At 39.3% G+C, this 25,312-nt stretch overlaps 1 protein-coding gene across 3 annotated transcripts in view; it reads right to left on the bottom strand.

Moving 5' to 3' along the window:
* LOC149211071 (putative boron transporter 5) overlaps window positions 1-25,312 on the bottom strand; it is a 148,078-nt gene that overhangs the window by 38,309 nt on the left and 84,457 nt on the right. For 2 of the 3 annotated variants that reach the window (XM_089396889.1, XM_089396890.1), the window contains 3 exons: window positions 5,283-5,456; window positions 5,042-5,137; window positions 4,795-4,932 (listed from right to left, as the gene is read on the bottom strand). In XM_089396889.1, the coding sequence (XP_089253015.1) occupies window positions 4,795-4,932; window positions 5,042-5,137; window positions 5,283-5,456 (408 nt within the window). The remainder of the gene's footprint in view (window positions 1-4,794; window positions 4,933-5,041; window positions 5,138-5,282; window positions 5,457-25,312) is intronic. The other variant, XM_089396892.1, reaches the window with a different exon arrangement.

The raw sequence follows: 25,312 nt of genomic DNA on the forward strand, positions 1-25,312 counted from the left end.
AAGGAGAATGCAAAATGGCACGCGGCCGGAGAAAGTCACAAAGCATTGGAGATTAGCCATGGTCACAGCGCTCATTACAAAACATCTCTCCTCCCTCAGCAGCATTGTTCTACAAGCAATTAGGCGAAAGGAAAATGTCTTAGCGGACAACCTTGCCAACCACGCGGTCGATCATCCGATGGAGATCATTGACACTTGTTGGCAAGATGTCACAGGAGACGATCTTAGGAATCAGTGCACTCTCATCTCAAGGTAAGACCTTACAGGAGGATCGAGAGCGGAGGACGGGCTGCAGGATACGGCTCATCAGTAACTTATGCGGACTAACCATACACTTAATGCCAATCGAAGGTACCACTGGCGACAATCCAATGGGGTACCTGGGGCAGGGTGGAAGATCACCCAAAAGGACGAAGGATATCGGACAGGGAGTACAATCTACAAAAAGAATGATCAGCACAGTCAACAAGAAGCAGATGAGGACACATGGCATTCAACCAGCAACCACAAGCATGGCAGAGTAATGGCTCTGGATCGAAATCATGAGAAGGTGCTAGGAAATCCAAACAAGATTTATTATGACAAGAACAACGGATCTCAGAAGGCGGAGCGGGAGATCTCAATCCAGAACATTCAACCTCCAGCTATAACTAAGGTAATCCACCAGGAAACCAAGACATCGCATTCTCCTCGCTCGATTCTTGGCAATCTAAACTCTGTCAGGAAGCCCGCAGTCTCTTCAACCCACGCCAACACCTGCAACAACACAATGGAAAAGGAGGGCAGTCGCAATAAGTCTGCTAATCGGGACCTGGAAAAATGCCTGTGAGGCTTATGAGACCTCGGTCTCTAGGAAAGAGAAACGAAAAATTGCAGAGCTTGAAGCTGCGGTCATCGAGGAAGAAGAAAAGCTGGACATTCAAGCAATGGAGAAGGAAATAGACTGGATCGCGGACCCAGGCACCACGGACACCAGAGCCACGCAATTCGTAAGAACTCAAAGTGAAATGTGGCGCATGAAAACCATGCTGGCCAAAGCGCTCAGCATGCAGGCAGAAGCAATAAAGGATGCGCACCAAGCCACTTCGCTCGTTTCAGCTGGAAACGCAGCAAGGTTAGACACCATGGAGTTCAGCATTAGTGCTTTGACTCAGGAACTCAAAATGTTGTCGCATAATCTGGGAGCTCTCACCAGACTCCTCAAGCTCTCCATCCAACAGGGGACAAATATTGCAGTTGACATCCCGGCGGAGGAAACCGACACCAGCACGGTGAAGCGCCCCATTCCTCAAAGAATTTTGAAGCCAGATATAGTCACTGCAATGGCCAGCCCAAGTAACACCAACAAGGATTATGTGGTATTGGAGCTGTAATGGTTTCAACTGCTAATTTACACAAAAAAAAGTAACCATCTATAATAATACCCGCTTCGTACTTATATATTATTTTCAATAATTTTATGACCTGGAATTTTCTTTAAATACCCCTTTATAATATAAGACTTTTCTTTACATATCTTTTATTTATAATCTTTTCTTTTATTTTTGAAAAGTTACAACCATAGTGAAATGTGGCTATTCACCTCTTTGGGGTATAATATAAAATATATGTCGACTTATGTGCTTTTGACTCAGTCAATGTTCTCTACGTAAAAAGTAAAACTTATCATTCACATAAAGAGTTTTGTATTCATTTTGTTTTTCTTTTACCTTGAAAATACCATGGGCAATTACCATGGGTTGCTAAAACCACAGGCTTGTAAACTACTTAATGAAGAATCATGATAATATTATCTAGTCTTCCTTCTCTTACGTATAGTTTTAAATATATTTGGAAAGATTCCCTCTTAACTTTATCATGCACTTTTTACCAATAATGTAGAACCTTTTTATATATATGAATTTTCTCCTTCAAAATTTACATCGGACTATATTTATTTATTTTTTATTTTTTTTTATTTTTTATTTTTTAATCTTTATATATACTTTTATTTTCTTTTTTTTCTTTTACTATCTTATTTTTTTCTTCCTTTTCTTTGTTGGTTAATGGCCAAAGCCCTCAATGAAAAAACTAGTGGAATAGAGAATCTCCAAGGTTGGTGTAGTGAAACGCTTAAAGCACGACGACAACAAGGTTGACGATAGGTTGATAGCCAAAGGCCGGATCAGACGTAGCTCTGATACCAATGTAACGACCACTAGTCGTATACCTAGCGGAAATATTAAAATACTTCATAGACAAATACATCCATCGTAGGATAGTAAGTGTAAATTGTATATTATATAAAGAAATGATGTAAGATGATACAAATGAGAATGAGGGCCCTGTATATATAGCCATGTAAGTACCCTTTCACTAACGGTTATGTCCTTAGGAACATAACTTTTCATTAATTGCTAACTAATTAATCATTAATCTTATTTGTTGTCTTTTACATTATTTGTGTTTATTTTTATATAAATTTAGTTTGTTACTGCTAACTTGCGTATATGGTCTAATGAGTTTCCAATGGCTACTCAATAGATTTCAAATGTAATAAGAGAGAAGCAACAAGCTTGGGGAAGCTAACAGATTGGGGGAAATTTGACCTTCAAACCATCCCCTAGCTGAGTCATCCTCCTATATGCTACTTCTCCACAAAGGACCCAAATTTCCATGTGGAGTATGAAGATGAACTAGAGAGCCTATAACCTACACAATACCAAATAATTAGAAAGCCTTGCCGAGGCCAATTGAATGTCCGTTTTCCTATTTGCATTTCCAGGGTGAAAATGTCTCCATGTGCAATGATTTATCCGTATGTGTTGTTTATTTTGCTATGTTAAATTGCATGTCAGGTCTAATGAGTTTCAAATGGCTACTCTATATATTTCATGGCTGTCGTGTTTACTTATTGAGCTGAGATTTTATTTACAGCTGTAGTATTGGATGTTTATTTCATACTTACAGTAGTTTATTAGTAAATGCATATCCCAATATCACGCTATCCTCCACTGTTGGTTTATTTCTAAGATGGGAGATCTATGGACACTGTTATTTGGCTATTGCGATGTTGTACAAGGTTTCTAAAGTTGTTCCTCTTGTGAATTTAACTATTGGAAGTGAATAAAAACAACACTGTGTTTTGGCATGGCTGCCATGAGCTGCCTATCAAGTTTGAGAGTTTAATTTGGCTGCCTGTAGCTTATCGAGGGCCAATATACAGCCCAATAAACCTGAGGAAGCCATCCACTGCATTTTAAGGCCATTGCTCAATATCTACAGACTGTATGGCCATTTTCCTACCAATTGAGAGGTCATGCGTGCTGTATGCTTCTATGTGGACGCATCTCCTGCTTGGGAGAGTAGTTATTGGATGGTTGAATGAATTAATAATACTTGTTCAGCATTTCCTTTAAATCTTTGTTTTATGCTCTTTCCTCTCATCAATTACGGTGTCCTTTCAAGACTTTGACTTCATTTCAAGTATGCTTGGTGAATGGTGTTCAGACCAATGCATATCGCATTGTGTTCTTTATATTCTTGCCACCATCTCATGAAACCGTCACCGATGTCTATCTCTTGTATGCTAGCAAGTGGTTTTGGAATGAATTTGAATTTGGTTATAAATGGAGAAAACTTGGAAGGGGAATCATCTCCAAAGCAATAAGTGGCTATTGAGCTGAGTTACTCCAGAATTCAAGCCTTGCATTGCAGAAAAATCCAAAAACAAGCAACAAGATATATTTTATTACTGTATTATACTTCTCAGTCTTGAAATTACTTACAGAAATTGCAGCAGATTGTAAATTGTTTGGAAATTTGTGTTGGTGAAATGGACAGGCTATAAGTCCACTGTTTACAGAACAGTTTTTGGCTATTAAAAAGATTGTTGTTTAATTGTTGGAGGAGAAATAAATAAATTTTTCACTTTCTTTTTTCAATCTGTATTATATTATAATAAAAATAAAAAATAAAAATCAGTCTACAGTGGATTTGAGTTGCATGAAATTTATGTCTTTTTCTATTCAATATATTGGATCTGTGTTGAGTTTTTATCATCTACAGAAAAAGTTGAGTTGCAACAAATAGATATATTTTCTGTCCAGTAACAAATTGAAGTTCATGTTAAACTTGCAACAATTATATTGAAAAAATATTCAAGTGAAATTTGCATGAATTACATTGTAAAAATACAAGACTTGTTTAAGAACTGGGTGAAGTAAAAGATGAGCTGGTAAAGAACTTTGTTGAACATATTCAGGAAGTGTTAAAGACCTCCTGGAGTAACAGAATGTGGCTACATAGTTTAGGTTCAAAATAATTATAAGTTTATTAAGCTAAGAGAAAGTGTGTGTAACACTGTAATTGTTTCGTTACCTGTATTAACTAGGTTTGTCAAGAGGTTAACAGAAACCAGACACGCTAGGTGCTCTACACTGGGATATGGGAGATCTCAATTAGGTTTTACAGAAATCTGTCCCATCCATATTGAAATCTGTCCAGGCGTCATGTTTGTGTTCATAGTACATACACTAGACCGTTGTTAAGACCAGGTTGAAACCAAGTACAAATTTGAGCTGTACACAAATGTCATATTTGTGTTTATGCACACTCAAATGTTGTTGTTGAGACCAAGTTGAAATCAAGTGCAAATCTGAGCACTTACCCTCATGAAACCAAGTGCAAATTTGAACACTTAGCCCCATTGTGAAGAGTAGAAACTTAATTTTTAGAAAAACAAAACAACTCGTTTACTACATTTAATCAGCATGAATATTCAAAAAGAACATGGATGGATGGATCTAGCATTACCAGTGCTGGCGAGTGAACAGACGATAGCGGTGTGTCCAGCTTTTGAAAAGTTTCTTGCATTCTTTCATACACTTCACTCAATGTTGCTTTCTTCTCGATGCTTTCTCTTGCAGTCTTCATAAGTTTTTTGCGTGTTATCTGGTAAACATATTAATACAGCAATCTGTTAACCAATTGTTCATAAAAGCAATTGCCAGACGAGCGTTCTGATCCTCAATAGTCTGAGGCATCTGCTGCGTTCATGTACCTGTCTCCTAAGTGTCGCCAAACTTTTGGTATGCATCGGGGATTGAGGTAGGACACCGTTTGATGGAGGCAATCCAATGAGTCCACTTATCCCAACCTGTGTTCACTTAAGACTGTCAGATGTACAAAGCATGTAAATTGATCTAACAGGAACTTAAAACTGTAACATTTACAAATCATGCAAATTGATATAACAAGAATCTTGAAGAGTTGTTGAGGGAATCGATGTACATACTACATACCATGAAACCTAAGACTAAGATATCATAATGGTAAGCTGAGGGGTTCCGTAAATTGAAATCTTTCTGCTGAGCCAACTGTGATGCCACGCTGTGATCAAACCAATACAGGCACGTCATCATGATAGCAGGGATTAATGCTGCAAAAATATATGAGACTGGAACCTTTCCCATATCCTGCACAGAAACAATACTCACATGTGATCGTAATAGCAGGGATTAATGCTGCAAAATTATATGAAACTGGAATCTTTGCCATATCTGGCACAGAAACAATAATTAAAAATTCATGTGATTCTGGCTAAATGGAATTATTCACATGGATTCATTATAACCACTGATGATTGGGATTTAAAAAAACAGATGTACAGTTTATTTATCCTTCTTTGTAGTTAATTTACACTGTTTTCTAAGGTTTTAATTGAGTAGGATTCTGGGTGCGATGGAATTACTATGGTAACCCTGAATGATTCGGATTTTGTAAAAGAAGACTTCAAAGGATTTTTATCGAATAAATCTATGTTCGATTGTAGTTTATTCATATTGTTTTCTGAAGTTTAAATTAAGGAGTCATATGATTCTGAGTAGATGGAATTACTAAACCCTGGGTAATTGTAAAAAAAAGAAAACTTTGATTTGCAAACCTTGAGGGATTTCGGTCCTTCATTAATCTAGGCATAGCACATTTTGTATTTGATTTTTGATTGTTTTTAATCTTTTGATTAAAAATATTATAATTATAGGTGAATGGAATTATTAGCATAAATTCACCATAACCGCGAGTGATTATCATTTAAAAAAACAAAAACACTATGGTGTGTAAATCTAAAGATTTTCATCCTACAAGAATTCTGAATTTATGCTGGTTTGTAGTTGATTTACAGTGTTTTCTAAGGTAGATTTTCATCTTACAAGAATTCTGAATTTATGCTGGTTTGTAGTTGATTTATAGTGTTTTCTAGGGTAGATTTCATCCTACAAGAATTTATGAATATATATTGATTTGTTGTTGATTTCAGTTTGTTCTAAGGTAGATTTTCATCCTACAATAATTCATGAATTTATGATGTTTTGTAGTTGATTTACAGTGTTTTCTAAGTTCTAACGTTTCACATAGGCACGCAGAAGATCCATTGGTGTGGGCTACCAGACAAAGACCAACGTTTTTTTGCAAAATTTTGGCACATTTCCACTAACATGTTGTAATGAATAATACTTCTAAATGGATTATTAGTGAAATTTTGAGGTAAAAAATGGACCTCAAAACAAAAATGTACAACAAAAATCAACTTTATAAGAACCAATAGGATTCAATATGATAATGTCAACCATGGAGGATGAATCACCATTTTTTGTGTAAAAAGGTAAAAGATTTAAAATAAAAAATAAAAATTACTTTTTCAACTTATCTCCCTACGATTTTACTCAAATTTTGTGTGGGAGCACTCGTTGGATGCAGAATTTAATTTTGCATCCAAGGAGTACCCATGGTGCATACTTTCGATGGACCTTACCACACAAAATAATAAAATAACTATGCTTTATATGAGTTATGCTTTATATAACTATAAGTGACCATTGTAACACTCCCTCCCACACCCGTGGCCTTTTTTGGGATGTGGGGGTTGTTACCTATTCATTTTAACCTGACCACCAAAATTTGTTATGAAGATGAGGTTATCAAAATCCTCACTTTTCAAACTTTGCAGAAATTAATTCTGATACCAGCATTGGAATCATCTCGTCAAAAGATTTCTGACGATATAAATTTATCTCAATCTAAGTCCTAGATCAAAAGTTATGTCCACTAAAAGTTTTGACTTGTTAAAATAAGCCACATCATCACAAGGGCACCACTTGCATCCACCTGGCCTTGGTGGCACGGCCACAACATCATTGTGAGGTCCTTGGAGGGGCGGTCGCTCCTTGACATGCCTAACCACTACAAGCTAACAGGTTACAAAACCTGGTGGTGCGCAGTCTCCCTAGTGGGCAGGGTTCTCACACTAGAACAACAACTAAGCTAGCGCGGAAAACACTTCAACCAAACTAGTAGTATCACTAGCATCTAGCGGTGGTATCATGTTTAGGAAGGAGGGGGTCCACAATCATTCACAATCATTAATCTGGGAGAGGTGGGTTGGTGCTAATCCCAACCACAGCCCCTACCCTCCCGTTAAACATTGACCATAAAGAGGGGGCCCTCAATCATCAATCTATTGCCCAACAACCATCCACCTAGTCTAATGAGCACCTAGGAATTTGGCAGTGAGCGATGGCCATTGTCAAGGTTCCACACCAGAACCACGGTCGAATCGATCGATCTATCATCAACACGCCTGTATGGTTTAACAACATGCCACATAGCTCAGCAATCAATGATGAGTAGTGGAAAGGTTCCACAGCAGAACTGCAGCCAGATAAATTGATCTTTCATCGGCATGCTCGTATGGTTTAACAACAAACCACATAGGTCCATGATGGGAAATAAGCGGCGAGTGGTGACAAGGTTCCATAGGGGGACCATTGTCGAATCAATCAATCTATCATTAGGGTGCCCATATGGTTTAACAACATGCCACATAGCTTGGTGGCCAGTGGTGGGCAATGAGCAATGGCAAGGTTCCACAACAAATTTGCAATCAAATCAATTCATCTATCGTCGACGCACTCGTTTGGTTTAACAACACACCACATAGCTCGATGGTGGGTTGTGAGCGGTGAGCAGTGGCAAGGTTCTATAGCATCCCCCTCCTCATCCTCATCATAACATAGGTTAAGAGGAGGTGGTTACTATGTTGACCCAATATCCAAAGTGTCATTATGGAAATGGGGTATAAAAAAATAGATCTTTTCAACTCACTTAGAGCCTTGGTTTGAAATCACCACTGCATTCGTCTCGTTAAGACAATTCCGATGATATAAAACTTGACCTCAATCCAATCTTCGGATCAAGAGATGTGACCATTTTAATTATGGCGAATTAGAGAGCGCCACATCAACATCTTGGCCACGTGGCTATACCCACCTAGCTAAACTCCCAGCACCACTTGGCAATTAATTATTGGTTGTTGACCTGTTCATGGGTTTAGGTTCCATAACCCACGCCTCGCAATGAATGCAACGCCTATACATATATGCACCATTTTATATATATATATATATATATATTATATATATATAATATATATATATATTATATATAATATATATATATATTATATATAATATATATATATATTATATATAATATATATATATATATATATATATATATATAATATATATAATATATATATATATTATATATATATAATATATATATTATATTCAGGCCACTTGAAGGGTAGTTTTCTGCCAGAAATATTCTCGTCTCCCAAGCCCATTACCCTAGCTCCTCTCCCTTTGCACTTTCACAAATTACTCCAAGGCTCTGGGTTTGACTGGTTTGTGGGCCCACGCATCTATACCAATGGTTAGGCTATCGGGCTCGTGTGTTTGCCACATCTTGGGCTACATCATCCACCCATTTTATTGTGCGCTCTTGTCTATGCTTTCGAGGAATAGCCTCCATGATTAAGTGTAATGTGGAGCCACATCGCTCAACGTGCAACTTCTTGTGAATGATCCATCACTAGCGTCAAGCTAACAGCCTTGCCAACTTAGCCCGATCCTTATCAACCTAGCTCTTCTTCTTGCATGACTTTCTATGGGATTCTGGGATGCAACCCCTCTAGGCTTACATCATCTTGGGCCCTAGTTCAGCCATCGATCACCTTCCCCACTTTATCATGGTCACTCATTACGCTGGCCTTGCATTGAGTTATGTTGCGCAGTCTTATGGCTATCGATCTGCCCTAGAATCCAGCCCTTACTAGGCTTGATAAATCCCTTCGCAATCATGGATAAGGTTTTAAGATCAAGGGAATGTGATATGGTTGTCGTCTGAGCCATTTGTGAAGGTTCACAACCATGGCTCTGCCACAGTGGTTCTGCAAACGCTTAAACTCAAGCCAACACTTAAAAATCGTTATCTAGGCTATATGAAGAACGCACTGGTGCTATCCCTTCTAAGCTTATGACCAATTCTACTCCTTTAGGTCCTTTACGGCAAAAAACACAGAATACGAAACAAGGACTTGCCCATTTAGCCCTTCAAGACTTGCGATCTCCTCAGTTCCTCAATAGCTTATGGAGAACAAGTCGACCTCAATCCAAAGATCCCAAGGCCCCTCTTGAAGGTCCAACCAGTACAACAAGCTTACAATGACAACTAAAGAGCATATGATGCCCAAAAGGAAACAAGGGATTCTCCTATTAAGTCCAATTACCAGCCTAGACCTAAGCACCACCACTTAACTGGCAATAACACAAGCCTACAACATCTCATTTGTTTGGATGGGAATTCCAAGCAACTTAATAACATAAGCACCCAATACATGAATACCCACTATGAAGTACCAATCAAACTTATCACTATGACTAAACTAGTCATTCAAGCAGGGATTTTTCCCACGCCATCTCCACACGAAGACAACACGCTCAGCCTTGAGGCTTCAACCTTAACAAGAGCATAGCAAGGATGCATCTTTGTATGGAATACAGAGCTTTAAAGTCAATTCATTCAAGCTCATAAGGTTGTGCCTCACACCGCACAGAATATAGATTTATGAGAGCGAGCCTTGATAAAATGGATGTACATCCCCAACACCAAGGTATGTATCATTGGAAACTTGAAGAAGACCCTCACATAAAATACCGGTTCAATAAGATTAAACAAACAGGAAATCCTCCATAGTACCACATTGCAACACATTAATGCAATGCAAAGTCGAAATCAACAGAGTCATCATATTGCAATAAGGAAGAAGAAAGCTCATGCTAAATAATTCTACACTTGGCCATCATCCTTACACACTACCACAACACCTTTAAAACAAAGACATGGCATACTAATCACTATAAGTATGAATTACACAATCATATCTCTACAACCATATCTCATGTATTAATGAAATCATTTCAACCAAAAATACAAGGCTCATTCGTTAACATAGAGGATACATTAGAAAAACTTATCTTAGGAGTTCTAGGCAACCACGTCTAGGACTATGACTCTCCACCCAACCATAGACAGTTGCATCCAAGCCTTACTTGCAACTGTCACCCCCGAGCCAAGTTTCAAAGCTTGAGGTGGGGTGGTTCTAAGTATTTTCAATCAGCCAACACTGTTGAAACAAGATGTCACAAAGCCCTCACAGCCTTCATTCACTAGCTAAGCTCTTTATATCTCATACAGTTCACGTAGAAACACAGTCATGCCAACATTTCACTATGCAAAGAACTCCAACTCACTTTCAGGAGGAGAGAGTCCAATATCAAGAAGGCTTAACAGTGACTAAGTTGTCAATGGGTGAGAAATCACTTCTCTAGGTGGCTCCACAATGAGTCAAGCACCAGAGTTTCAGCCCCAAGGCACTCCTGGTGGTTCAACAGCCCTCACAAGCACCTATGTGATTCTCCCCCATCCAACAAATTCACAAACCACAAGCTTCTAGTGCAATATTCTGCCTTACAAGCGTCTTGTTCTCTAAAACCAATCACAAGCAAGCCTCCTCAAAGGGTTCTTCAATTGGTGCCCCCTTTTTCCAGGGCTCAATTCAATGTCAAGATTACTTTTTCCTTTCGACTCTCTTTGTGGTTCTACATAGCGAGCCCATGCATTACATTCTTGGCTAATGTTCTCCTTCTTGCTCCCTTCAACACATGTTGAGTCGTGGGTGTTTTCCCCACAAGAGCCTCTCAGCCTCCACTTCTTTCTTCATCAGGATCCTCTCGACCTCCTATTTTTGTTCAGCAAGAGCTTCTCAACCTCCTTGCTTATCTTCCACAAGAACCACTAGGCCTATTGTTTATGTTCAGCAGGGGGCTCTCATCCTCCTTGCTCGTGGTCACTCTTCCTTTGTGCGTATATGGTTCCCTTCATGCAGTGTGTGATAAAAAAATGTCCTTTCCCTAGAATATCCCCCTGCCTCTCCAAGAGGATTGATTGCCTTCCTTCTTCACACAAGTTGCACAGCAATCCTCCCTTGACAGCGTAGCCCATGCTGCTGATAACTTCTTGTCATTTTCTTTGTTTGTTGTATAAGCAGAAGGACACTTGGACTAGTCCTTCCTCCTTTAGTTACATTCAATGCACAGACAACACATTTAGTTCTTTCAACCACCTAGGATTGATATTTGAAAACAACATTTCCTCAAGCGGACCCCCTACCTCAACCAATGGAATTTGTGTCCCTCTCTCAACCATTTTAATTTATAAAAGTATTTACATTGCATACACGAGGATAAGCAATTGCGTTGTTACAAATTATGTTACCCACCAAAATTGCATGACCCCATAGGAGAATTTTTCTCCTAGATTTGTCTTCAGTCGGCAACCCTTGACAGCCACCAGTGTAGCCGATATATTGTGTCATTTGCTCATCACTCCCTGAGCCAGTCATATGTCTCCTCGCCCATCTGTCAAGAGCATATGTTTGAAGGTGAGCAGTCCAATCCTAAAGGTATGTTTTTCATTGTGCAATTGAGTGCTTATGCTTGTTTTTCCTTGGGCACTTTGGGCATGGATTATTGGATGACTTAGAAGAAGAAAGGGTTTTGAATGTAGTTTGTTTCCCTCACCTTAAATGGGGGGTTAATCTTGAATCCTAGTCTTGTGGGATCTCCTCTATTGGCCTATGGCTTTAGAAAAAGGCACTACTTGGGAAACCCTGATTTTGGTAGCGTGGTTCTAGGATGTTGTTAGTGGGAGAGAGAACTTTCCGAATTGGGAAATGTTTTAGCTTGACTGCATATAAGAAGAGATCTGAAGAGGAACCATAGAAGGGAGATCAATTATGACAGTGGACGGGGAGAACCTTGCCCTAGCAGGCAAGGCCAAGGGCAAGAAGGGCCAAGGAGAGGTTGAATCTAGATATAAGGGCAAGAAGAAGGATTTAAGCAAGATCAAGTGCTTCCATTGCCATGAGTTTGGGCACTATGCTTCTAAGTGTCCTAATCGGAAGGAGGAGTCCAAAAAGGATCATGTAGCGAGGTTCCAGGCTTTAAACAAGGTCATGATCCTTTAAACCCTTGCAGTAAACCAAGCTTTAAACAAGGTCATGATCCTTTAAACCCTTGCAGTAAACCAGGCTTTAAACCCTTACAAAATTGTTGATCCTTGCCTCCTAAATTTATGTACACAAGCTTCTCTTGGCACACCTTTCTCTCACAAGCTCCACACATAAGCTCGTGAAACCTTCTCACAAACCCATGAGCTCTATTGTCTTATCTCACCAACTCATGCTCACAAGACAATGATCAAATTGTGCCTTAGTTCCTCCTTTTAAAGCAATTCGAATGGCTAAATTTAGTGAGTTTCTAATTAAGGAGTTTGTTTTGTGATTGTTGCCGGTCCTATCTCAAATCAAGGACTTGGGACTCAAACACACATGCTTTTCCTCAATTAACTCACAGTAGAAGACTAATAACTCGGCCTTCCACTTTAACACATCAGTTAACTGCTTCTAAACTCATCCTGATTTTTAGGAATAATTCTTAAATTTTAGGAAATCGTCTTAAATTATAGGAAACTCAAGCATGCCAAGAAGAAACTCGTTGTGGTCCTTGTTACCGCTCAAACTAGCAGGGGCCATAAAAGGGACTCCTAAAGGGACAACTGCTAGATCAAAGGGCAACGATGGAGGCTTAGCCCACTGTCACCTCAGCTAAGACTCCCTACTCTTTACAGACTTTCACTAATGGGAGGATACCCGGTACATAGAAATTCACTTGTGAAGGATGAATCAACCAATGGATGTGAAGTGACCTTAATGATCATTTTCCTAAAAGGAGGTTAAGAATAGAGCTTCTAGCTTGTTAAGCAAGGTACAAAGGTTTCTAGGATAAGGAGGTGAGGATTTGAGGGTTAGGTTAGAGGAATATGCATTATAAAGAATTTTCCCAATCCTAAATGGTTCTTGAAGATTTGACTTTTCAAAAGTGTGGGACCACACGGGACCAAATGGACCCAGCCTAGTTTAAGGGGAGGGGGGGGGGGATATAGCAACCAATGATGTTCTTAACCCAGACAAGGAAGGGGAAAGGATCAATACAAGAATTTCCAATTAAAGGTGTCAAATTAATCCTATCAGATACTGGCCTAGGGAACACGAGGGGAATGTTTGATCTTGGAGCTAGGGCTTGGGTTATCTCACAACTCCAATGTCGAAATGGCTTCAAAATTGGAGGAAGCCTTGAGAACACACCAGTGCAGTTGACGCTAGGAGATTGAACTTTTTCTTGGGCTATATTGTCGGGAAAATGATGCCTTAGGTGACCAAACTTGGCTAGACCTAGAAGAGAGAGGGAAAGATGAACAAAAGTATTCTTTGAGTGATCACCTCTTGGAGGACCAATGCCTTAATCCCCTGGGGAGAATGGAGTCTAGGAGAATAATGAGAAAGAAACTTGTATTTCGGTCAAGGAGGCCTTAAGGACTACTTTGCTTAGCCTTTAGGGCAAAAGGAAGAGAACTCAAAGCTTTTATACATCGCTTGGCAAAAGAGATGACTTATCAAGATAAATTCCTCAGTGGAATTATCCCTAGGAGATTTCATTCACATACATGGCCCAAACATTGAGAGATGCTATATAGAAAAAATAATTCCGCAAATTTGCAATTATGCAATGCAGCAATTAGCCCTATTATAGCGAAAATCTCATTCAATGCATATGACAAAAGTAAAATAAGAATAGCATTAAAAATGTGTACTCACATGTAATAGAACATATCCAACCATCAACAATTTGACAATAAAGAATCTCCAAGATAAAATACTCCAATCCAAACATCAAAATTCACCCATGCTCCAATTCTTCATCCCAGAAAAAGTGTGAAATTTTCTAAAGAGAAGAGAGATCCAATCCCAAGTGATGATGGGAAAATGAACTCATCTCACTTGTATTTATACACTAATTAAGAGTTCGAATTAGTCTCTTAGGCCTACATAAGCCCCAAAAATAAAATAATGTGCTAATAACCTAACTTTTGGTGACAAACCCACCAAACTAGCTCATAAATGAAATAATAACTCTCTTAAGAGGTCCAATGATAAACAATGCATATCGTAGGGCCCTCCAAGAGGCCTAATGAGGTCCATAGGTGCCATAATGAAGAATAGGACCCTCAAAAGTGATGGACAAGGGGGTGGCCCTTGTTCTCCAAACAATAAACTTGTGGTGTTCCCAGTGGGTGTGGGGGAACAATAATAAACTCATGGGTATCCAAATGAGTCGAAGATTCCTGTAGACCATATGTAAGGGCTCCGATGATGGTGTGGGTGATGCCATATCATCCTACAAGTCTTGGGTCAACTGCCAAGTGCATGGTACATCTATGGGGCTGGTTGAGCAAAGGTGAATGAAGTGCATCTTCCTCGCCCAATAGATGGATCTCGATCCAATCTCTGAACATCTCAGGGGATCCATGGAGTGTTGTCTACTGTTGTGGAGGCCCATGGATCTCAACACACACCCTACATGTGCCAATGTAACCCTCTAGAGGGTTAGGACCTCGTATAGGAAGACCAAACCCAAGATGGAGACCACCTGCAATCGGAGACCACCTGCAATCCCACATAAGATCCAATACGTCCCCTAGTCTTTCAGTACAAGAAGTCATCAAAGAAATTGAGTATAAGAGCTTACAAACTATGGACCACAAGTGGGGACTTCATAATGGTCTGCCCTTCCATAATTGTGATTTTTATGTAATTGGTGTAAAGAAGAAAAAATAAAATGATTGTATGCTTGCTTCATGGGTTTCATGAGCAAGAGATTTTATTTTTAGATGGCTCCCATTGAGAGCCTTTAGGATTTGTCATAAAAGTCAAATAGAGTCAATGTCATGTATGAAGAACCCTTCTTGGGCATGTTACAAATGTATATGAGTCTATAGAATTATCAAGAAGCCCTCCAAGACAAGCACTAGTTACTCCTCTTCAAGTTGGCCTCAAGATAAAGTGAAGAACTTATGTCGGCTTCACCTAATGGAGACACAATTGTTCGAATTCATATGTCGACTCATTTATATGGGACAACCACTATATATATGTGTGTAGGGTATTCGCATTTCCACAATCATCAAGCTCAGATCTCTCTGAAATTCGGATCACAGTTACAACGACAAGAAAAGAGACAAGTTCAGATGTCAAAGTACAGAAGGAACTCGGATAGGTGATGAAGGGACAACGAGGATCTTTTTGGGTTATCACAGAAACAAAAGTTCATATTTTTGAGAGGTGGTCTCGGTGCTACAGCAAAGGAACACAGTTTGGACAAGGGTATATATATTACAATTCAGTGCTATGAAGAAGCCACAGTTCGGTGCTATAATAGAGACTATAGTTCGGTGCTATGAAGGAGCTACAATTCAATGATATATCACAGTGTTTCAGTGCTACTACAGTGATGTGTTTCGGGGCCATCTCAAGTGTGTCTACAATTCGTTGCTATCACAGTATGCTCAAATAGGAGATGATCCCAGTACTAAGAAAGTCAAAACGGAAGAGGAGTCAAGAAGAAGAAAAAAGCAGAAGACAAGCAAGAGAACTAGTGTCTTGGTATTGGAGTGTCTACTAGGTCAAGGGTCTTGGTCTTGGTATTCGTCAATTGGAACCTCTATAAGAAGAATTTGTGCGGGTTTTCCTCTCAAAGAGTGAAAGGTTTTGGCCCTAGCTGATAACCTACATTCTATGTCTCTTGTCTATTTATGTTCATGCATTGGTAGTTGTTTGATGAAGACGAACACTAATAATCTAAGTAGAAGAAGATCCTAATCTAAAGAAGTAAAAAGCACTCACAAACAGTTACTAATCGAAAAGGAAACGCCTAACTATTGATGCCCTAGATTTCTCAACAAACCAAGTATCCTATTAGGTGGTTTCTACTTCTAAAGGGGATAATATGTCCAAAATACATCATTTAAAAGGTGGTGGTATGTGATAAAGAGGTGAATGGAGTAGGGGATAAGAAGGGGCAGCCCCAGGCCACATGTTGGGGTACAAGGGTAGCTAATAAAAGGGAAGTCCACACTTGGGTATGTAATGTATAGGAGGGAGCAATCGTGGTACATGATGTGCCTCGGCCTTGGTTTTTCCACCCTTCTTTAAATGCCTTTTGCCTTTTTATGATTTTTCTCTAATTAACTGGTCGGGTCTCAAAGGGTAAGAGCATGATGTGTGAGATGTAGTAGTGGATACCCCCATTTATGGTAGGGAAGTTCATTGCCCACCAGGGATTGGGACAATCATGGGTTCCTATATGATGAAGGAGGCTCATAGAATCTGTAGGAACCAGGGTGATTGTTAAAATTGGCAACTAGGGCCAAACTCCATGTAGGTCATCTTATTTATGGCAGCTAATATTTTTCTTGGATCCCTCTCATTGAGAGGTGTAGGATTTATCTAAAGATCATCCGATTCCGATAAGTATTCATGGAGTTATGAATTTATTTGTGTTATAAGACAATTCGTCAAGGTCGGCCAGCGACCAAATAAACCCCACATGTGCTCAACGTTTTAGTATAAAAGGAGATGACTTGAGAGTCGTTTCTCACACACACTTCTATCTTGATTTTTCTCCACTTGTCTTGGGTTTTACTGGAAGAGAAATCTAGGAGTGGTTTCCCTAGACGCAGATGGAAGGCAGCCCTAGACACAAATACAAGGCTGCCCTAACGCAGTCCTAAAGGCTATCCTAATGCAATCCTAAAGCAGCCCTAACGCAGGATGCCCTAACACAATCCTAAGGTACATCAATCATCAAAAGCTTTGAAATATAGTGCGAGTTTGGAGCAAGGAAGGCTGAGGCAGGTCCGAGTTTGTGGATTGTTTTGGGTGCGGATTTTAGAGAAGAAGAGCCGCAACTCTTAGCCATTGCAGGAGGCAAGAAGGATGGCTTGAGGTGACACATTGGAGCAGTCTTACCATGCAAATCAGGCCGCAGACTAGAGGTGAGTTTCATGATTGTTTTATGCATGATTTTGGGGTGTATATCTATGTTTATAGGGTCGCAGTGAGGGACTATTACAGCAGTTGTTGGGAGATGAAGTTTAGGTGGCCAAGAGGCCTAGAAAGGACCTCCTAACTAGGCCACAATCATCTCTAAGGACAGCGAGGCAAATAGGGGTATTCTCCCTATACGTTAGGCTTGTTGGTGTGCCCTAACTAGACTAGTAAATGCACAAAACCCTAGGCAGAAATCAGCAATAGCATGCAGCAGAATTGAGGGTTGTTTCTAGACTGATTGATAGATGCATGGGACAGCAAGGCAACTAGTACAGCAGTGCTAATAAATGGGACAGTTGGGCTACATGGTGCTGCTAACTAGTGCAACAAAGTAAATAGGACAACTGGGCTACATGGCGCTACCAATATGCATGGGACAGCAAGGTACATAGTACTATATAAATACATGGGACAGCTGTGACATGGCAGCAAAGGCACATGGGACAGCAGCAAGCATGGATAGCAGCCAACATGGGACAGTAGTAAGCATGGACAGCATGGCAAGCATGGGCAGCATGGATAGCAGTGGCAAGCATGGCGCTGCAAGCATATGAGACATGTTGTATGACAACATGGTTATGACACATGGGACAGCAGTGCAGCATAAGGTGCAGCAGTATGATGTGTACAGCATGGTCATAAGGTCCAGCATTGTGATAATGGGTGCAGCATGGTGCAGCAAGGTGAGGTACAGCATCATGACAAGATGCAGCACAATGATAGGAGAAGGAGTCACCTTGGAGAATCAGTTGAAGCAACATGTCTTCAACTGATCTCATGTATCATCTTCTTAGAGATGATCTATGCTCTTATCTAGATAAGTCAATGAAGCAAACAAAGTTCCTTCTATAAATTAATTACTCCAAAAGACTTGGAATATGAACTTATCCATCGAGGATATAAATATTATATTAAATAAATGAATGAGAATGTGAATAAGAATAAGAATGATTGAATGAATAATTTACAATGAGAACGAGAGGCTTGCTTACATATTAGGCAAGTGTCTCTTCATGAAGAGTCATGTCTCATTTAGACATGCCTCTTCAACCTAATTACTAATTAACTAATAATTATTTATGCTTATTATCATTTACATTATTTTACATTATTTATATATATTTTATTCGTTACATTGCCTCCTTCCTCAAAAAGCTTTGTCCTCAAAGCTTGTCGATGAAAAAGGCTTGATCTCTTTTTCGGCTTTGAAAGTCTTTCTGTCTCGAAACAGTGATCTTCGTCGATACCCGTTGATATGATCTTCTAAGTGACAAACAAAATTGTCGCACTGAGAAGGGATCAGACCATCCCAAATTAATTTTCTATGGAATATTCTGAACACTGAAATTTTGTAACGACTTGTCAGCATAAAACGAGATTGATTTTACGTCCTTATTCTCTGAAACATCAATTTTTTGTTTCTGGTCTGAATGGTACCGATACGTAGCATGGTTGATTTGTCTACTTTCATGATTCGGATGTCGATAGGGAACTTTTTTGGTTTGATTTCTCCTTACTAGGCATGCGGCAATTTTTATATTTTCTTCTGGCGAAGATGTTGTTGAGTTGGTTATGGAACATTCTCTTGGGAAGTTCATTGTCTGAACTGCAACATCCAAGCGCGTCTTTTCTTCAACTTGCTTGTCTTCTTCCTGAGTTGTGACATTCACTGAATCGGTATTTGATGTTTTGTCATCAACTTGAATTCCTACATTTGATGCTTCTTTCTCAATAAGTTGTTGTACCTTGTTTTCTAATGACTTCTTATCCTTCTTAAGTTTCTTAATTTGTGACAGTAATTTTTCGCTATGGTTTTTAAATCGAGAAACTTCTTCATTTTTGTCAACATTGATTTTGTCAATTTCTTTTTGCATATTTTGTAATACCTTTTTACCTTCTTGAGACATTACTTTTGAAATATCTGATATATCTTCTGGTGTTACTGAATTTGGTTTCAGCGTAACATCTTGGAGTGTTATTTTCTTCTTCTTGTAAGAAAATGTTAAAAACTTTTTCTTTGTATTTAAGATGACAAATCCTAGAGTTTCCATCCAAGGTGATCCCAAAACAATGTCACTATCGTCAAGAAATAAGGTTTTCACGGTGAATTGCGAGGTAAAAGTGTAATCTCCAATACTTAGGTGTAGATTGCTTATGTCATATTGTTTGTCATATTCGCCATAAATATTCGTTTCAACTATATTTGATTCAGGAATCACCAATTGGTTAGCACATTTAGGACTAACATAATTACTTTTTTTAGCAGGACTAATAGAGATTATGATATCTCTTCTTGCGAGTGATCCTTTGATTTTAAATAGTGTATCAACACATTTACTAAAGGTTTTAGAAAATATTTCATTACTAGTCTCCATTTTACTTCTAAATTATTAAATACCTTTTTAGATCACTTTTTTTTTAAATAAATACCTTTTCTATATATATATATATTTCCAAATATTTCTTTTATAAAAAAAAAAAATTGATATATATATATAAATTTTATATATGATTAAACTTATGTTAACAACCTGAAGCGAAAATACGACCTTCTACTGTATCATCAAACGACGTGACTCAGTCAACCGTCGCAGTATGGACAGTTAACGCTTCGCGTGGCTTGATACACCAGGTTACCACTTCCTCGGTGGCACATGGAATGCGACGCGGTGGTGTGTATTGGATGCAGGGCGTCAACTGAAGCGAATTGTCGGACGGTTGAGTGGATTCCGACAGACGGAATGTTGATTGGGGAAACAGAGTGGGAGCCAAGCCTGGTCGGACCACTACGCTACAGGTGGCTGCGGTCGGTGGGTACCGAATGGATGCAAGGGAAAGCGTGGGAGTGTTGAGCCACAGCAACGGGAATGGTGGCCAAGCGAACAGGAAGATGCAGAAAGGAAGATGCGGTGGGGGACGAGAGGTCTGTCTGCAGAACAACAACTACAGCTGCGTCATGGACAGTGTAACAAAAAAACCGAACACAAGTTTCCTTGAGAGCGAAGGATCTGAGAGGATGGCGTGGTTTGAGTTTCCTTGGCAACGGTGTTGTGGATTGTGGGTTGTGGATGGCGTAATGGTGTGAACCCACCCACAATGCGGCCAAGTAAGTTGCTGCTCTTTTTTTTTATTATTAATATAATTTTATTTTTAATAATAATTTTCTCCTTTTTAGATTTTTTTTTTTTAACAAATGGCCAACGGTCAACTAGAGAATTGGAGACCCTCTAGTGAATTTTCTTTTAATTTTAATTTTAATGGCCAAAGGCCTAAAAAAACGAAGAAAAGGAGAAACTCCCAAATTCTGAGCAAAATGCTTCAATTCTACGGCAACAAGGTTGATGAATTTCGATAGCCAAAGACCTGGATCAGAGAATGAGCTCTGTGCAGCGGTGGAGCGGGCAAAAGATCGACAACTCTGATACCAAATTAAGCAAACAAAGTTCCTTCTATAAATTAATTACTCCAAAAGACTTGGAATATGAAGTTATCCATCGAGGATATCAATATTATATTAAATATATGAATAAGAATGTGAATAAGAATAAGAATGATTGAATGAATAATTTACAATGAGAACGAGAGGCTTGCTTATATAGTAGGCAAGTGTTTCTTCATGAAGAGTCATGTCTCATTTAAACATGCCTCTTCAACCTAATTACTAATTAACTAATAATTTATGCTTATTATCATTGACATTATTTTACATTATTTATATATATTTTATTCGTTACAGTCAAAGTGTTGACTTCTGTTATAAATGTACTATCTCTCTCTCTCTCTGTTGAACTATTGAAGAACATATAAGAAGAATTGATCAAGGGTTTCCCCACATTGCGGTTTGTCCCTGGCTAGCGCCACATCTTGTGTCCTCTTGTCTTGGCTTGTCTTCTGCAATTTATGTTTATGTTCTATCTACAGTTTACTTTAATGCTGATGTGATTGTTAATCTGGAAAAGATATTGAGCTAACTGTGAATATTGAAATAAATTTCTCTAAGCATAGAACATACCTAAATTTAACATGGTATCAGAGCTGAGGTGAAGACAAAGCCCAAGCAAGAGTGAAAGAGCAATCACCGAAGACAGTTGGGAAAGGACAAAAGGATCAGTGGATTCCTCATCCCTCTTCAAATTCACCAAGGGTGAAATCGAAGCAAAGAATATTATCAGAATGGCGTAGCGGAAGCTTCTGATGGCCTACCTAAAGACCACTTCATTGGGAAGTTCGGATCTAAGGGTGGAAAGAAAGGCAGATGCCTTGTTTGTAATAAGTTCAGCCATTATGCAAAGGAGTGTCCGAATGGTAGGGACACATCACTTGATGATGATAACAATCATTCCAGGGACATCTTCAATGATCAGAGGAATGACAGGTAATGCAGGTCATCAAGGAAACAGTCGACTCTTCAAAGAAAGCAAGGAACCCCAGGTATGAAGAATCAAATGTTGTTTCCGATAAGATAAAGAAGCGTTATCTTGTATTGGCCCTCTCCTTCAGATTCTGTGGGAATCTGGCTTATTGATTATAGTGCTTCAAGGCACTTCATCGGATAGAAGGGTGATCTCTCTAATTTTGTAGAGATGGAAACAATCATAGGATTTAACTTGGAGCCGATGCCACCTATCCCGGAAAGGGTGTAGGGAATATTACCCCTCAATTGAATGACGGTAATTCGATTCATTTACCGAATCTCTTTTATGTACCTGATCGCAAGAAGAACCTAGTTTCCATTTCGGCAATGGAAGTCAAAGGTTTCAGGGTGGCATTCATCGATGGAAAGGTACGTGTTTGAAAATAGAATTTTCTAAGATGCCTTTACTCATGGGTTCAGGGTTGGCAATTTGTATCAAGTTGCAGGATGGTCCATTGGGGACGTGTCAGTTGTCACATCTCATCTATAACACTGGAGGTCTACTTATTATGAGGCCCTATCCGATGTGAGTCAGATGGTGACAGGGATGCCTAAATTCAAGAAGAGCATGAAGGTACATGTCCAAGATGTACCGAAGGAAAATCTTACAAGGGAACCATTCCCCTCATGTAGCAGGTCCACAGCCTTAGAACAACCCGAGGGGTTTGAGATTCATGATCGGGAATCTCATGTGTGCAGGTGGAAGAAAGCCATGTATGGCTTGAAGCAAATCACCCCGGGCTTAGTATGAGAGGATTGATAACTGTCTGATGAAGCTGAGATTCACTAGGAGTGAAGCTGATCCAAACCATTGCTCGAAGGTTGTGGATAATAGACCTCTCATACTGGCACCTTCTGAGGACGACCTATTTCTGACAGGTGCAGACCCTTTCATTTGCAGAAGTAAGAGAGAGTTGAATTCTGGATGTGGAATGATAAACTGCAAGCTCGTGACTACCTCGAGGATCTTAACTTTCAAAAGTTATATGGTAGTGATGCCGGACCAGATTTGGGAAATGCCTTTGAGTTTCATAAACTCATTCGCATTGATGTTCTTGGTGAACTTCCGTCCGGACATATGTTTTGCAGTTAGCATGATGAGCTCATATATAGTTGAGCCTCACTGGATTGGTGCCAAGAATCTTCTAAGATATCTTCGGGGCACAATCTATCATGAATTGAGATACACTGTCGGAAATGTGAAGCTGCATGATTATTCGAATGTTGACTGGGCAGGCAATGTGGAGGATCGCAAGAGCAATTCTGAGTGTTGGTTCTCTTTGGATTTTGCTCTGATATCATGGATAAGCAAGAAGCAGAAGTCAGTTGCTATAACCACCATTGAAACCGAATACATAGCTATGAGTATGATCTGGTGTGAAGTTGCCTAGTTGTGGAAGCTCTTTAGCGAGCTGTTTGTACACATGATGGATACCACCGTGATCCTCTGTGTCAAATAGGAGGAGATTCGACTGTTGAGGAATCTTATATTCTATGATTGCTCCATCATATAGACATCAGATACTACCTTATCTGGGATATGGTACGTCGATGAGCGAGGAGGCTCCATCGCATTGAGACTGATGTACAGGTCGCAGACATTCTGTCAAAGCCCAAGGGAAAGGTCAAATTTGTGACTTTCCCGAACGACTTGGAGTCGTTGAGAGACCCTCTTATGAGGGTCCTGCATGTTGCATGCATTGAGCTCTGTGAGCTCCGAGGGGCTCGGAGTACTTACTGGAGCAACACGCGACCATAGGGCGACTCACCCTCTCCTAATGATGTGTTGTGTACAAGGTGAACGACTCAGCCTTCCCTGTGATACCCCGTGGCAACTTAAGGATAGGATTAGTGGTTCTCCTGTCGAGGCATCCTACCCATGCAGTCTGGGACTCATGGGAAGTACCTCTCATCTGGCCAATGAGCAGGGAAATGGGGTTAGGGATTGTTGTCGCACAAAGTGTCTAGGCAGCCCGACAACGCTCAGGGTAAGGGCTATCACTCTTAATCCTTGCCCACTCTGTTTAGACTCTCTCCTAGGCAAGTCAACGAGGGTAGTCCCTGAGGTAAATGGATGAGAAAACCTGTGGATCACGGGCTCCAGGAGATTTAAATGATGGACAACTTGATGAATCTAAACGATTAAATCAGATGAATAGATTAGACGCTAATGTAACCAAGACACGACCACAAGATAGAAACAATTATAGAACAATGCCTTCGATATTTGAATTAACCATCAATAAAACAAGTTATCTAGCACGATTTTCAATATGTGACGAAAAGTGGCAATCATAAATAATCCGCAAGATATTCCAGATTTAAGACGATTATCGTTAATGACCAAGATCTAGATTCAATTAGTTTTCTCCAATAGTCAATATAACTTAAAACATTTATCGCACTTTGACCATCATAAAAAATGCATTTTATGACCAAATGACACTAAGGAACTTTAGGTTAAAATTTTTTAATTATTCCTTAAGCAATAATTTTTTATGGTAACTGAAGAAATTAAAATCTTTTGACGGAAAAATGAATCAAAGGGCATAAAAATAAAAAATTTAATGGGCCATAGGCCACATTTAAAATTTTTAACTTATTTGCGCAAATCCCTTTCAATTATTTCTCTAGCCACCAAAATTTGATTTAAGATTTAAAGTTTTTCTTTTAATTTTCTTTTTAGAATTTTTTAATGTTTTTGGATTTTTTAAAATTTTTAATTTTTAAATTTTTTTTTAGAATTTAGATCATAATAAAATCAAAACCATAAATCAAAATAAGAATATCAAAATCAAACCAAAAAATAAAAAATAAGAAAATCGAAATCAAATCAAAAAGTCAAAATAGCAAATCGAAAATCAAAAAAATAAAATAGAATAAAATTAAAAATTAAAAAACTAAAATACATTCTAAACACTGACTTTTTAATGTATATACAAACCTAAATGTAAAACGAAAATCAACTAATAAAAACCTAACCTAACGGACGTGCATTCATATAAGTGAAAGTAAAATATAAAAAAAAGAAAATCGAATTGTATTTGTTGACTGCAGGTCCACGGGAGGAGAAGAGAAGCTCGACGGCAGCTTGGGACAGCGGATTCATTTGCAGGTTTGCGTGGAAAGGAGAGGCAACATGCAGGTGGCAAAGGAGGAGCGATGAGGAGCTTGGATGACTGCGGATTTAAAATGGGCAGCGATGGTGAGAGAAGAGGGTATCACGCAGGGTTTGGAGAGGAGAAAAAAAAGCGTGAAGGAGAAGCTGAAATACGAAGGAGGGAGGAAAAGGTTGCAGGCTTGCAGAAGGGTCAACGGCAGCGTTGGGAGCTTGGAGATGCGGATTTGAGGAGAGGGAGCTGCGAACAACAAAGAAATGCGGCTAGAGAGGAAGGCTAGCAACTTAACAAAGCAGGGTGAAGGAACACGCAGGGAGTGACAGAGGTTATAGGGTTTTAAAGAGTGAGGGCCGAGGTTTTGCTTGACAGGTTTCAGGCAGCACGCAACCG

This window comes from Pinus tabuliformis, chromosome 1_2 (genome assembly GCF_031772625.1).
Source record: "Pinus tabuliformis cultivar Carrire ecotype Pingquan chromosome 1_2, CPIR1, whole genome shotgun sequence".
NCBI classification, from domain to species: Eukaryota; Viridiplantae; Streptophyta; class Pinopsida; order Pinales; family Pinaceae; genus Pinus; species Pinus tabuliformis.